The sequence below is a fragment of the Atractosteus spatula genome, chromosome 7 (assembly GCF_055471065.1).
Source record: "Atractosteus spatula isolate fAtrSpa1 chromosome 7, fAtrSpa1.hap1, whole genome shotgun sequence".
Classification (NCBI taxonomy): domain Eukaryota; kingdom Metazoa; phylum Chordata; class Actinopteri; order Semionotiformes; family Lepisosteidae; genus Atractosteus; species Atractosteus spatula.
In genome coordinates, this window is record NC_142712.1 from 29261114 (window position 1) to 29277089 (window position 15976).

General features: G+C 41.9%; 1 protein-coding gene across 1 annotated transcript in view; it reads right to left on the reverse strand.

Annotated features, from left to right (window-relative positions):
- The window catches only part of LOC148830774 (Fc receptor-like protein 5), a 142416-nt gene that overhangs the window by 102414 nt on the left and 24026 nt on the right, over window positions 1-15976 (reverse strand). The window contains exons 3-7 of the mRNA XM_088919975.1: window positions 15526-15809; window positions 15129-15425; window positions 12400-12627; window positions 11240-11536; window positions 10613-10910 (exon numbers count right to left, since the gene is read on the reverse strand). Of these exons, the coding sequence (XP_088776101.1) occupies window positions 10613-10910; window positions 11240-11536; window positions 12400-12627; window positions 15129-15425; window positions 15526-15809 (1404 nt within the window). The remainder of the gene's footprint in view (window positions 1-10612; window positions 10911-11239; window positions 11537-12399; window positions 12628-15128; window positions 15426-15525; window positions 15810-15976) is intronic.

Consider the following 15976-nt stretch of genomic DNA (forward strand, 5'->3'; position numbering starts at 1 on the left):
GGTCTACGTGCCCAACTTCTGAACCACAGGTTGGGTGTTCAAATCCAGCTGGCGCCATGACTTTTCTTCTAACAAACATTTCTTTAAAAAAATAAAATAGCAATATTATGGACAATTCATTGACTTTTTATATTTCTAAATATCACAACATGTTCGAATTTAAGTCATTTTTTATTACAATGAATAGTCACCTTCTTTACTTCTGACAACGGTCCCTGCTTCTGCTTCCTGCTTCTATCGTGTGGGGGGGGGGGATCCCTTTAGATCTCCCTTCAGATTTAAAAGGTTATTAATCATATCTTCGGTGTCGCATCTTCCCAGTGTAGCTGATCTTTTGCTGCCTGGGTAAACTATCACAAAGCTTTAGAGAACTTTAAATTTCTATTATCAACAAATTGTAAATACGACGTTTACATTGGCATTATTAATTTTTCACTTGAGTGTATGGAGGATTGTCAGCTGTCACTGAGAGTAGACCCCCCCTCTTAGGCTGCGCAAACGATCTTTTAAATTTTTATAGAGAAATGGAGGCTGTACAGTATGCGTTACAATATAAACATTTATATTGATTTAAATCGCGTTTTGATTTAAATCGCAAACGCGTGTTTAATTATATGTATTTTTTTATTCACAATCAGACAAATGTAACGTAAATTGTTATCTTTGTCTTCTAAGTATCTTAATAAACTTTCAGCATAGCTTTCTCCCCGTTTAGATTTATTTTTCTTGTGATTTTGGGATCAAACGTGGAAAGATTAGATTGTAATCGTTTTTATTTTTTAAATACATTTTAGAAAAGTGTAATCTATACTAAAAAGCTGTGTTTATTTAATACCACTCGATACTTATATTAATGGAGTTTAGTTTATACTGTTTAAACTTTTAATTATTTTAAATTGTATTACAGCATTGTACACATGCTTAAAAGAGAAGAGAGAAAACGCAAGCCTTCTTCAGGTGTGAGGGTCTTCTGCTCAGAATGAAACGCTAAAATGTAATGTAGGCTCTGAATGGGTTCAATTAGGATTTGGGCTTGATTAAGGTCGCTGCCTTTCATCTAAAATCCTGCTTGAATTCTTCTAAACTAAAAATTAGACACAAGAAGAGAAGAGGCTCTGGTGAAATTTCTCTTTTTTTCTTGGAAAAACATGTTAACCGCTGCAATCCGGGCACAGAAGGATTAAAAGAAGTCAGACAGGCAAGGGGGAGAGTGAGTTCTAAATAATGAGGTATCCAGGTAACAGTGAAACGGGTGGACAGTCTGGGGAGATCGCCCGTTTTCCAAGTAAATAGTTCTGGTGTAAATAGGCTGGTGGAGCTCATACAGCTGTGTCTGCAGAGAATCCAGGGTATCAGCTTCAACCACATGGCTGGGCAGCTTGTTCCCCCCTCCCGCCCCTCCCGACTCCGGTGAAAGGAACCTGTCTTTCATTGGAAGACAATGAACACATTCTAACCGTACATGAGAATATAGCATAGATACACCAAGGGATTGGGTGAGCTCCCATCACAAAAAAAAAACTGCGAGCCTGCACTACAGCGACCATAGTACGGTATGGAGACCAAGACCTTTCACACAACATTCACAACATACCTGACTGAGAAAGCTTTAGGGAACTTAACAAGTTTTAAGGCTTTCTGTGTTGCCCTTCCAAAGTTCAAAGAGGACATTGAGTGTTTCCTGGATTTCGCTGGTTATTAAAGATTTATTAATTACATCACCACCACTGGCCGTGGGGCCGTGGGGTGAGACAGGGCTGCAGCTTGAGCCCAGGCCTGCAGACCTGCAGCCTGAGCCCAACACAGTTTAATATCTATATCAACAAATTAGCAGGAATGTTGGAACACTCTGCGGCTCCTGGTCTCACACTACACGACACAGAAATCAAGTTCCTGCTCTATGCAGATGACCTGGTCCTGCTGTTGCCCACAGAACAGGGGCAGCAGCAGAACCTGGCACTGCTGGAGCAGCACTGTCAGACCTGGGCGCTGACAGCCAATCTGGACAAGACCAGAGTTATGGTTTTCCAGAAAGAAGCCAGACCTCAGGGAAACAGGTACAAATTCACACTTAACAACAACACATTGGAGCACTAGTCCAGCTACACATATCTCGGCATATCACATACTGTATCACATATACTGTACCATCAGCCCATCTGGAAGTTTTGACCTGGCAGTGAAGACACTGAGGGAGAAGGCACTCGGGGCTTTCTACGCAATAAGAAGAAGGCTCTTCAACATCAATCCACCAACAAGAATCTAGCTCCAAATATTTGAAAGTGTAGTCCAACCCATTGCCCTATACGGCAGTGAAGTGTGGGGTCCCCTCACAGACCAGGAGTACACTCAATGGGACAAACACCCCACAGAAACTCTGCACATGGAGATCTGTAGAAACATCCTCCGTGTGCAGAGAAAAACACCTAACAATGGCTGCAGGGCCGAATTAGGCCAGTACCCACTATTGATAAACATACAGAAAACAATATTAAAGTATTGGCTTTAATGTTGGCTTCAATATTAGCCAGACACAGCTGGATGAGCTCCACCAGCCAGGACAGCAGGCTCTACTGTACACAGAGAGGGGCGTGAGGGGGGAACAAGCTGCCCAGCCGTGTGGAATGCTACAGAACCCTAAACAGACAATACACACTAGCCAAATATTTGACCAAGATATCCAGACACAGCTGGAGGAGCTCCACCAGCCAGGACAGGAGGCTCTACTGTACACAGAGAGGGGCGGGAGGGGGGAACAAGCTGCCCAGCCGTGTGGAATGTTACAGAACCCTAAACAGACAATACACACTAGCCAAATATTTGACCAAGATATCCAGACACAGCTGGATGAGCTCCACCAGTCAGGACAAGCTAATAAGATACACTCCACAGACATTCACAACAGCAATATATCATAAAACATTTACATGAATTGTTAAATTATTACTTGTTTTTTAGGAAGTTAAAAAACACTTGAATTACTTATCCAGTCTCTCGAAATAAAATTTTGAGAAAAAACACATTGCCCAACTTTAGAAAGCATCTTGCATTACATTGCTTGAAAAATAATTTATTTAGAAGGAATTATGGATCGTGCATTCTTCGAGGAAGTCGTGGTCACACAGCATGCCGACCCATATATCACGGAGCACTTTGGATCAAGGCACCGTCTCTTTCAAGACAACGATCCGAAACACACAGCAGCAAGGGCGAGGCTTATAGCAGAAGGAGTGAACTGGGTGAAAACTTCAGCCGAATCCCCAGATTTAAATCCAATAGAGATGGTATGGCATTCGCTGAAAGACTATGTTCAGAAAACTGCTAAACCCAGCACAAAGCAAGAACTGATACTGATACAATGTCTGTTGATACTGATACTGTATGTGTAGGGCTGTTTCACCACTCCACCTTTTTTTTGCTTACAGCAGTACTACTTACGGTAGTACTTAAGTACAGTACAGTAGGTGCTTACAGTAGTAATTCTCGCGTTAAGAAAGTTAGGTGTTAGCATAAACTATTAGTAATAAATAATATTAAATTTAGCACTGTAATGAATTGTGCTAAAATTAAATTCTATTCTGCTCTGAGAATGTAGGGGGGAGGAAAAATGCAAGTGGTCTTTTCACTGATGAACTTGTCAAGCTGTCAACAAAACGTTTTTTTTTAAAAAGTCAACTGTGTCCATAATATTGCTATTTTGCTATTGCTACTATCTGAGCCTACATTTTTTGCAAACAATCCGGTTTAACAGGTATTTTCAACCCCCAGCCACTGTTGTTTCATCAGTTGTTACCCTGTAAAACGCTTTGAGAAGCCACCTTTAAAGGCGCTATATAAAATAAAGTTTATTATTATTATTAATATTGATAATATTCTTCCTCCCAAAACTTGTAAATTGCTGTTGTTATTGTTGTTGTTATCCTGTAAAGCGCTTTGAGAAGCATACTGTCCAGCATATTGTATTTCATTGAACTTTGACAGATCGTCATATAATCATTTGTTGCCAGAATATCCCCCCCTGCATCACACAGCTGCCAGCGCACCTCACCGTGTCCACCCAACACTGCGTCACACAGCTGCCAGCGCACCTCACTGTGCCAGGCCACCACTGCATCACACAGCTGCCAGCGCACCTCACCGTACCAGGCCACCACTGCGTCACACAGCTGCAAGCGCACCTCACCGTGCCAGGCCACCACTGCGTCACACCACACAGCTACTAACGCACCTCACTGTGCCAGGCCACCACTGCGTCACACAGCTGCCAGCGCACCTCACCGTGCCAGGCCACCACTGCTTCACAAAACACAGCTACCAGCGCACCTCACCGTGCCAGGCCATCACTGTGACACACAACACAGCTGCCAGTGCACCTCACCGTGTCAGCCGACCACTGCGTCACACAGCTGCCAGCGCACCTCACCGTGCCCACCCACCACTGCGTCACACAGCTACCAGCGCACCTCACCATCCCAGGCCACCACTGCGTCACACCACACAGCTGCCAGTGCACCTCACCGTGCCAGGCCACCACTGCGTCACACAGCTGCCAGCGCACCTCACCGTGCCAGGCCACCACTGCGTCACACCACACAGCTGCAAGTGCACCTCACCGTGCCAGGCCACCACTGCGTCACACAGCTGCCAGCGCACCTCACCGTGCCCACCCACCACTGCGTCACGCAGCTGCCAGCGCACCTCACCGTGCCAGGCCACCACTGCGTTACACCACACAGCTGCCAGCGCAGCTCACCGTGCCAGACCACCACTGTTTCACACCACACAGCTGCTAGCGCACCTCACTATGCCAGGCCACCACTGCATCAAACAGCTGCCAGCGCACCTTACCGTGTCCACCCAACACTACGTCACACAGCTGCCAGCGCAGCTCACCGTGCCAGGCCACCACTGCGTCACACAGCTGCCAGCGCACCTCACCATTGCAGGCCACCACTGCGTCACACAGCTGCCAGCGCACCTCACCGTGCCAGGCCACCACTGCGTCACACCACACAGCTGCCAGCGCAGCTCACCGTACCAGGCCACCACTGCGTCACACCACACAACTACCAGAGCACCTAACCGTGCCCGGCCACCACTGAGTCACACCACACAGTTGCCAGTGCACCTCACCGTGCCAGGCCACCACTGCATCACACAGCTGCCAGCGCACCTCACCGTAACAGGCCACCACTGCGTCACACAGCTGCTAATGCACCTCACCATGCCAGGCCACCACTGCGTCGCACATGGCAGGCCACCACTGCGTCACACCACACAGCTGCAAGCGTACCTCACCGTGCCAGGCCACCACTGCGTCACACCACACAGCTGCAAGCGTACCTCACCGTGCCAGGCCACCACTGCGTCACACAGCTGCCAGCGCACCTCACCATGCCCACCCACCACTGCGTCACACAGCTGCAAGCGCACCTCACTGTGCCAGGCCACCACTGTGTCACACAGATGCCAGCGCACCTCACCGTGCCCACCCACCACTGCGTCACACATGCCAGGCCACCACTGCGTCACACCACACAGCTGCAAGCGTACCTCACCGTGCCAGGCCACCACTGCGTCACACAGCTGCCAGCGCACCTCACCGTGCCCACCCACCACTGCGTCACACATGCCAGACCACCACTGCGTCACACCACACAGCTGCCAGCGCAGCTCACCGTGCCAGGCCACCACTGCGTCACACCACACAGCTGCTAGCGCACCTCACCGTGCCAGGCCACCACTGCGTCACAGCACACAGCTGCCAGCGCTACTCACTGTGCCAGGCCACCACTGCATCACTCAGCTGCCAGCGCACCTCACCGTACCAGGCCACCACTGTGTCACACAGCTGCCAGCGAACCTCACCGTGCCAGGCCACCACTGCGTCACAGCACACAGCTACCAGCGCACCTCACTGTGCCAGGCCACCACTGCTTCACAGCTGCCAGCGCACCTCACCGTGCCAGGCTACCACTGCGTCACACCAGACAGCTGCCAGTGCACCTCACCGTGCCAGGCCACCACTGCTTCACACAGCTGGTTATTAATCATATCTTCGGTGTCGCATCTTACCAGTGCAGCTGATCTTTTGCTGCCTGGGTGGGTCAAGTATCACAAAGCTTTAGAGAACCTAACATTTCTATTATCAACAAATTGTAAATTTGTAATAGATTAAATTTTTATAGAGAAATGGAGGCTGGACAGTATGCATTACAATATAAACATTTATATTGATTTAAATCGCGTTTTGATTTAAATCGCAAACGCGTGTTTAATTATATGTGTTTTTTTTAATCATAATCAGACAAATGCAACATAAATTGATACAGTATCTTTGTCTTCTAAGTATCTTAATAAACTTTCAGCATAGCTTTCTCCCCGTTTAGATTTATTTTTCTTGGGATTTTGGGATCAAACGTGGAAGGATTAGATTGTAATCGTTTTTATTTTTCAAATACGTTTTAGAAAAGTGTAATCTATACCTGCCCAGACTGTACGCCCGCTTCACTGTGGGAAAGCCGCGCTGGTCGGCGGCCTTCCTAAACTCCGCCCTGACCACTTTCACTCCTGTCCTGCTCTTCCCCGCGTCACTTTCACTCCTGTCCTGCTCTTCCTCTTCCATGCTCATAAATCTCTTTTATGAGCATGTGAAAGGCATGGTGAATCGATTCTCAAAAATTACTGTACTTTGCATGATTGGAAACAAATGTGTGATTGCGAAATGCTGTGGTGTTACTTTTACAAAGACGGTCAATGAAAAAAATAATGTGGACCAGGGCAATACTTTGAGTTTACAGCTTGTCCAAGGTCATTCATTATTAATACTATTAGTAATATCTTCGTTAAAGACTTTGATGGCGACAGCTCAAACATGAGAGGTTGAGCTTTATTAGCTCCACCTTGCGGAAATTCCGGATACTATTATTTTTCTTGCGGTATTATAGGAGAATTTACGGTAACTAGCGGTATTTACCGGTAACTCGCGGTAGACTGCGTAAAGCGCACCGCAAAATACCCACTGGGGCACCCCCGAATAATATATAACAACTTTGGAGATTTAAAACGGTATTTCGGTTTAGCGAAGGTGAAAGTTTACCCACCCAGACGTTTGTACTTTCCAGTTCTTCCAACCAAAATTGACAAAAAACTGTTTTTCACACTGTGTCGTACGTGTGCTGAAACAAAACAGACCACTCCCTGCGAGCACAGTGATGAAGATCGCGCCTTGACTGGTGTCTGGTGCACCCCTGAATTACAGATGGCCTTAGATCTGGGGTATAGAGTGTGTAAAATTTACGAAATTTGGCATTTCGAAAAGGCCTCACATGATGTTTTTTCCGACTACATCAAACTGCATCTGAAAGGGAAACAGGAAGCTTCGGGGTTTCCAGAGTGGTGTACAGATGTCGCGAAACAACAAAGATATATCAGCGAATATTATAAAAAAGAGGGTGTCCGGCTGGACCCCGGCAACATTAAAAAGAATCCGGCCAAAAGACAGCTTTCAAAAATTGCCTTGAACAGTTTGTGGGGGAAGTATGGGCAAAGAGACAATTTACCACAGACCACCATTGTGAGAAACCCCGATGAATTGTTCAGGTACTTATTTATGCCATATCATGAGGTGTCAGCCTGCGAGTTTATCGATGAAAACACAGCCTGTGTTACGTGGAAACACACTAAACACCACTATACAGGCCATTCAAACACTAACATTTTCATCGCTAGCTTTACAACCGCCTATGCCCGCTTGGAGTTATACAATCTGCAAAATACTTTGCAAGGCCGCTGTCTGTACCACGACACAGATTCTGTTATCTTTGTGAGCCGGGAGGGTGAGTGGAATCCGGGGCTGGGTGACTATTTGGGTGAGCTGACCAGCGAAATCGCTGCTGGACAACACATCACCGAGTTTGTGTCAACAGGACCCAAGTCGTACGGGTACAAGCTGTCTGGCGGGAAAGCCTGTTTAAAGGTGAAAGGCATTACGCTCAATGTGAACAATTGTGAAAAAGTTAACTTTGAGAGTCTGCGGGACTTGGTTTTTGACTATGGCGTTAACCCTTATGCAGAGTGCCGGGAATTTAAACACATTTCTATTCAACAGCCGATGATCATGCGTGTTAAAAAGGATTGGCGCATTGAGACCCGGACCTTAAAGAAAACCCAGAAGGTGGTGTACGACAAGTGGGTGCTGCAAGAAAATTTGTCATTGTTGCCCTATGGATATTAACACGATGGATCATCACGCTACTTTATATAAATGACAAACTATTTGTTTAAAGATTGATAAAAAAAAAGCATGTGCTATAGCTTTGAAGCTATAGGCTTTGAAATAAAAAAAGATACTTTAAAAAATTAGAAATGGTTTAATTTCAATTAAAAATGACAGCTTTCTACTCAAACCATTTTTAAAAGACATACAGTATTACACATCAATAGGAGGCCATGATTGGTAAGGGCCAATGGGAACTTTGGCCAGGATGCCGGGGTATATTAACTCATATTAACTTAACATTAATATTAACTCTGTCATTTAGTTTAATAGTGGTGATGATTTCAGTGGGTAAAACCAGTGTGACAGAGAATAGAAATCCTATGAGTAAAATTTACAGTTACACTTTACACAGTAATAAGCAAACCTAAAATCTAAATATGAGTGCTAAATAATAAAGCCTTTGTCTAGTGGAAAATGTGAAACATGCACTATTATTTAATTCCATTGAGTGCTGAGGGGTTTCAGGATTTCAGCCATTGCTGTTGTGGGTTTGAAGCACTGGAGACATTCAACTTGTCCAAATCAAAGCTGTCTTCATATATTGCACCTTTAAAATAACAAAAAAAAGTCAGTCACATGCAAAAATAGGTTTAAGCACTTAGCACACAATGCAGCCTTTATGAAAGTCATGCATTATTGAAATCAGTTTGATTAAGATCTACCAGTGAGCAATCTTAACTGTTAGATACATTTTTGCTGTAAATAATCTAATGAATGACATTCTAGAGAAATTATAAAACTAAAAGGGACTATGTGAAAATAGTTTTTATAATGATAAATAGTAAATAGTCTGGAATTGTTTTACTTAAATTCATGGCAGTTATCACAATGATAGTGCTTACTACAGTAGGTCACTTTGATCTCACTCGGTCAAAGCATCATATCACCCAGCTTGTCTTCTACCAGTAAAATGAATGTCGTAACCATGGTCTAGCACATCTTACCATTCCTCACAGCCTGCTTCACTCTTCTCCAGAACACATCACTCACAATGACAGACAAGAAGATGAACACTCCCACACTCATACAGATCCTGATCAGGTTTTCCACAGCAGAAGAAACTGAGACACAAGAACCAAACACTGGGGTCAGAGAGTTGTAGCTGGTATTTATCCTGATCATCTACAGGTTACTTTGTTACCTGAATTCTGTTAACAGTCTCAGTTATTAAGTAAGATTAAAATTCAAAAGAACATCTCCAAAAACAATTTTATTATTTTATTAGGTGAATAATTTTGAGTTTACTGACAGTTTCTTCTTGTTTTAATGTAACATGTACATGTATGCAGTATTTTATGAAGAACATTTGTATGCAATATGAGTCTTTTAAAAGCATTTAAAAATGTACCATTTACAGTTGCAGCTACTCAGAACACGTATTAACGATCATTGCTGCATCAGAGATATTAAATATGACGTGGCATACTTACAGTAGCTATGTTGTTTTGGCACTTGTGGTGCATTAGATGCTAGTGAAATGATTGTTTTATTTACTCTGTTTTCTTACTGTACATCTTTAAAATCACCTTCTTCATAAACATTTTCTGCATCAAAGTCTTTAACTTGATCACTTACTATTATTATTTTGGAAAAGTTTTGAAGTGCTCGTTGTAACTATAAAAAGTTTATATACTTCATAAAAAGCTATAATGTTTTAAACTTTTCTATGAATACTTGCTGTCATAATTGTAAAAAAGTTGTAGTACATTTTGAAATCCACTTACTAGGGAATTGAACATCATTAACAAATATTAATTCAAGGATCTAAATATAATATTTATATAATTTATATACAGTACCTGGAAGTGGTACCGTATTCCACTATCTGGAAACATATGCATCAATTCTTTTGACTCGTCATTTTGACGTGTTCTTTTTAACTACATTTTGCTATTGTTACTGTTGTAATGGACAATAAAACACACATAAACCACTGAAACAAAAATGAACAAATGAGACTGGGCTGGGACTCCCTACAGAGTGAGAACTGCAAAAAAGTGTAGATTAAAGGAGCTATATTCACAAGCCTGCTAGTTTACAATGTAATAGGGCCGCTTCACTTCCTGGATGTTCTATTGCCTCGTTCTGAATCACAGAAAAGGATGGCAATATGTCACTGCGCATACCTGGCAATTTCTGGAGGATTTACAAGTTACTGTAAACATTTTACTTTTATTGTGGTGTTAAATGCATTCATCAATGCTGATTCTTTCTAACCCCGAAATATAAAAATAGCACTGCAGTTCCTCTTTAAAGGTGTGATTATCTTTAACCACCGATTAATAAAATAACACTGCTTAAGGTGACTTTCATTTTAGAACCCTACCTGACATGTGCAATACCAAAGAATTGCTGTAGTCAGAATAATAGACCACTCTTCCCCTTCTAGCTCGACACCAATACTCTCCACGGTGGGACAGAGCAGCAGAGCTGATGATGTAACTAGACCCATTAGTCCTGGTACTGTCAGTGTCAGTGTTGGCCAGGGTTGCTCCCTGTGTGTCTTTATACCAGAGATACTTCCAACCAACAGAATCTCCCCCAACTTCACAGTTCAGGGTGACTCTGTCTCCTGTGTATATCTGTCCTCTTGTGGGGAACACAGTCAGAACAGGCTTTGGCCATATTCCTTACAGAAGAGAAATGAATAAGATCAGACTTTGTACAATCAATACCTATATGCAAAAACAAATTCACATCTTCTAGCATAATCCTCTGAGGTACTTTATTGCACTTCTACAGGAATATTATTATTGTATATTCAAAGTGTCAAAGTGTGATTAATCATTTTTTTAAATTGAAACCCTATATTTGTGTCTCACTAGGTTAAAATAATCCATAACAACAGTTAAATTGTAGTTTTATTGAACACTGTAATTAGATGCAAGATCCATTATATAGATCATATCTTCAGTATATACTGTACTGTTTAATTTTCAGGACAAATGAAATACTTACCGGATACCTTCAGTATAACAGGATTGCTGACATTAGAATCATATAGTTTATTATGGGCATTTTCTCCTCTGCAGGTATATTCTCCATTACGTAACTGAGCAGCAGAGAGGATTGTGTATGTGTTTAAATTTCTGCTACTGGAGTTAACTTTCTCTGCTGGAAGCTCCTGTCCATCCTTGTACCATTTATAGTTCCACCAAGCAGAGTCCATCTCAATCTCACACCTCAGAGTCACACTTTCTGTGGTGAATATCTCTGTCCATCCAGACTCCAAGGTCAGTACAGCCTGTGGTTGAGCTGCAGAATAGACAAGTTTGAATAGGGGGTAGAATTAATAATATGAGGTATGCAAATAGTATGAATCTAAGAATTAATATGGGGGAAAAATAAATAAAGCAGTTGTGTGCTAAAATTATGTTTACTAAAAAAGATACTAAAATGATCAATCATTTTACTATTTCAATCTCTTACCTATGAGTTCTAATTTCAGAGAATCACTGCGATCAGTGTAATAGAACACACTTCCCCTTCTAGCTCGACACCAGTACTCTCCACTGTGGGACACAGCAGCAGAGCTAATTGTGTAACTGGACCCATCAGTCCTACTGCTGTCAGTGTTGAGTAGGGCTTCTCCCTGTGTGTCTTTATACCAGAGATACTTCCAACCAACAGATCCACCCCCAACTCCACAGCTCAGGGTGACTCTGTCTCCTGTGCATATCTGTCGTCTTGTGGGGAACACAGTCAGAACAGGCTTTGGCCATTTTCCTGATGGAAGAGTGTTGAAGATGTTCAGGCCTTGTCAGTACCACCAAAAACCTATGTGCAAAATCAATTTCACAGCTTGTGGCATAAGCCTCTGAGATCCTAAATTGTACATCTACTACATAATTATTGCATGAATGCAGGAATATTATTACATTCTAAGTAGGGGTGATCGAATTGATAACTAATACTTGTGTCTGGGTCTCAAATAGTTAAAAATTGGCCTTTATTTATAACATTTAATCACATTTTTTCTAAAGTAACAATCAATTATTTGAATAATCTCCGCAGTATCAATATATATGTTTGATTTTCAAAAGAATACAAATACTTACCAGATACCTTCAGTTTAACAGGATTGCTGATGTTAGAATAAAATAGTTTATTATGGTCACTTTCCCCTCTGCAGGTATATTCTCCATTATGTAACTGAGCAGCAGATAGGATTGTGTATGTGTCTCCATTTCTCCTACTGGAGTCTACTGGAAGTTCCTGTCCATTTTTGTACCATTTATAACTCCACTCAGCAGAGCCCATCTCAATCTCACACCTCAGAGTCACACTTTCTGTAGTGAATATCTCTGCCCATCCAGACTCCAGGGTTAGTGCTGCCTGTGGTCGAGCTGCACATAAACCAAGATTGAACAGAGGGTAGAAAAGACCATGAAAATAAGAGATATAATTTATAATTGAACAAATTATATTTAATTCAGTTTCTTACCTATTATTTCTATTTGCAGAGAATCACTGCGATCAGTATAATAGACCACACTTCCCCTTCTAGCTCGACACCAATACTCTCCACTGTGGGACAGAGCAGCAGACCTGATGGTGTAACTAGACCCATCAGTCCTGCTACTGTCAGTGTTGAGCAGGGCTGCTTCCTGTATGTCTTTAGTGTTTTAACATTTAGAAGAGAAATTGAGTTTTAAACAAAAGATGAAAGTCAAAAGTCCACTCTGAAAACAATCTATTTGCCCAAGTTGTCATTAACACTTTCCTGCTGACTCCAGTTATTCATGCTGCTCTAATGTAAAGTTACTGTGCCCCTATGGTCATCTTGCACCCAGTCCTCTATCTATTTGTTGTATCTATCATCGATTCTTTATTTATTTCTCTTGCTGTCCTCTAAGCTTGCTGTCTCTTTCTCTCAAAGTGCTCACTGCTCATTTCTCATTTCACTGCTAGTGAGATAGAAGATTGCAATAATAATAAACCTGATATCATAGATTAGATTGGATGTACAGTAGACTCATCTGCAAAAGATAGTGAAGGAGTATGGAGTCAGTTTATGTGAGTTTGAAGAACCAACTATTCAATGTCAAGCCAACTAAATATGTTTAGTCACAACATTTGTTCTTTTTCTTTTGCTGAAAAAATAGAAGTCTGGTCCTTCTCTTATCTCCAATTTAATGAATCTCAAATCTTCATGAATTTCAGGGGCTGTTCTCTGTCCCTTCCTCTTTCTCTTCTCCACTTGCTCCCTTGCTTGGTCCTTTGCTACTACCACAGCTGCACTGGTCTGTGTTACCTCAAATGTACAGCTAAAGGTTAACTTTCATCTCTATCACATTTCTTATTATCTCTTTTCATTGTCTTTCCTGGCAACTGATATTCACTTAACCTCCTCCGTGAGCCAAACACAGTGTCCATCTGCCTCCATTTTCAGCTATCTCTTCCCCAGGTGCCCATACTACAGTGTAGCCCAGAAAGTGGTGATAACCAGTTCCCTTTCCTTCTTTCCACCCTGCAAGTGTTTGTGCCTGACTTTCTCCCCTTCCTCAGTCCCTTGCAGACTATGTGTCAAAATGTCTGGTGTTGCTTGCTATCAGCACAGTCCTACTGTCCTACTGTATGTCAACCTACTCCTGAAATTCTAATTATAAATTTTATTTATAAAACTCAATTTCAGCATGGTCACTGTCTTCTGCAACTACTGTATGATTCTGTGAATGAAAACGTGAATTATGGTTTTCATTTGATACCCTTCTTCCCCCTGGCTCAAACAGTGTTCTCCAGAATAGCTGTCCAAAATTATCTCTCTCTACTCAGTTTAGAAATACTACTGAAACGTCCCTTGAACCATCATTTCCCTATTATGTGTTTGCTTTGATAACCTTCATTCAAATTTATCTATAGTTTTCTGAACTTAAGAATTTTGCAATTCAAGACAATTCAAGCCATGCCTCTGCTCTGTGTTAATGAGTTTGAATGAACTACTGAAAAGGTGATTGGACTGAAAAAAAGCAATCATGGTTAATCCAATTTGAAATTCCACAGGACATAGATCTCTTTTAACTTTTCATTTTGTATTTTTGTGTATTTAAGACAGGACGAAGATTTTATGTTGCATGTGAATTCTGTGTGAAGATTTGTCACATCACAAACAGCATATTAAAGCCTAAGAAATTCTTCATAGAAGAATAGGAAGTATTATTCCTGGTCTTTGCGGTTTGTAAAAAAAAAGGCAGGATAAAGGGAGGAATAAAGGAAATTGAGAAGAAACTTGATTTAATGTTTAAATCTGTGGAGGGTACAGATAAGGCAGCCTTGTGAACTCCTATAGTCTCAGTAGCAAAACATGGATATACAGTAGTGTCACACTTGGAAACTGAAATGGAATTTATTTAAGATGAGGAATAGGAAACAAATTTTACTGAAACAGTTGTGGATGCCAAGAGCAAGCTTCCCATTCAGGTGGTTGATGCCCAATATCTGATCCCCCTGAACATTGTTTTATGTTCATTTTCCACAACTTCCTTCCACTACTAGGGCAGAAAGATGTTTTCTTTATTACAATTTTATATGTTCTTTAAGGTAGAACTGCATTGTTTTGATTACATTTGAAGGTGGAGTGAATTGTAAATGCATCAGCATGATGTAAGACCTCCAGGTGTATGCGGACATGGTAATTGTTATGTAATATTTTTTTACTTGAATTATCCATTGTAATTTACATATACAACAGATAAAATTGAAGGTATCAATCATTTTTTTCTTTGCTTTTGTTTTTTTTTCATATATAAATTTATGGACAGCTCAAATACTAAAGCACTGACAGATGTTAAACTTAACATAGTTATTTCATCAGATGGTACATTAAGTACTCATGTAAGTTACTAACCTGAAACACTCAAAATAAGAAAACCAGGATGTGTTTGAAATATTGGTTTGTTTCCCCGTTCAGCTTGACACCAGTACTGTCCACTATCAGACACTGTTGCAGGACTGAGGGTGTAATTTTTCTGATCTTCAGCACTGGATCTAAAGAGCCTCTCTAGTCTTCCCTTGGTGATTCTAGCCCAGGAATATCTCCAGCCACCTGATGCCCCCTTCACCACACAGCTGAGGGTGACTCTCTCTCCTGAGAAAACCACTGAATCCGGGGGGTCTATGGTCACTACAGCAGGTGTCTGGCCCTCTGAAACAGATCAGAAATGTATAATTTGCTAAACATACACCATGCACCTCTTACACAAATGATTAAGTAAAACATTTAAACAGATATGAAAATAACTAACCAATTACTGTCAGCGTGAGAAAGTCACTGTCACTCTGATCAGTTCCTCTCTCAGCTTGACACCAATATTGTCCACTGTCAGACACTGACACAGCTGTTAGGATGTACTGGGAACCATATTTTCCACTGGAGCTCCTGAGTGTCACTATTCTCCCCTGCTTCTCTAGGGCCCAGTAATATTTCCAGCCACCAGATCCTCTAACCTCACAGTTGAGGGTGACTGTCTCTCCTACAAACACCTCTGTCCATGGAGGGTCTGCAGTTACCACAGCTTGAGGCCTGGACCTTGGAATACAGACAGTGGTTAGGGTGAAGCAACAGACTGGTGTTCAAACTTGAAGAGTGCCTAGTAACCAACTTGTTGTTTCACAACCAACTGTTGTAATTTCACAAATTCATACTTTTGTTATGATGAATTAATAATCCATCAATTAACTTACAGAATGCTACAT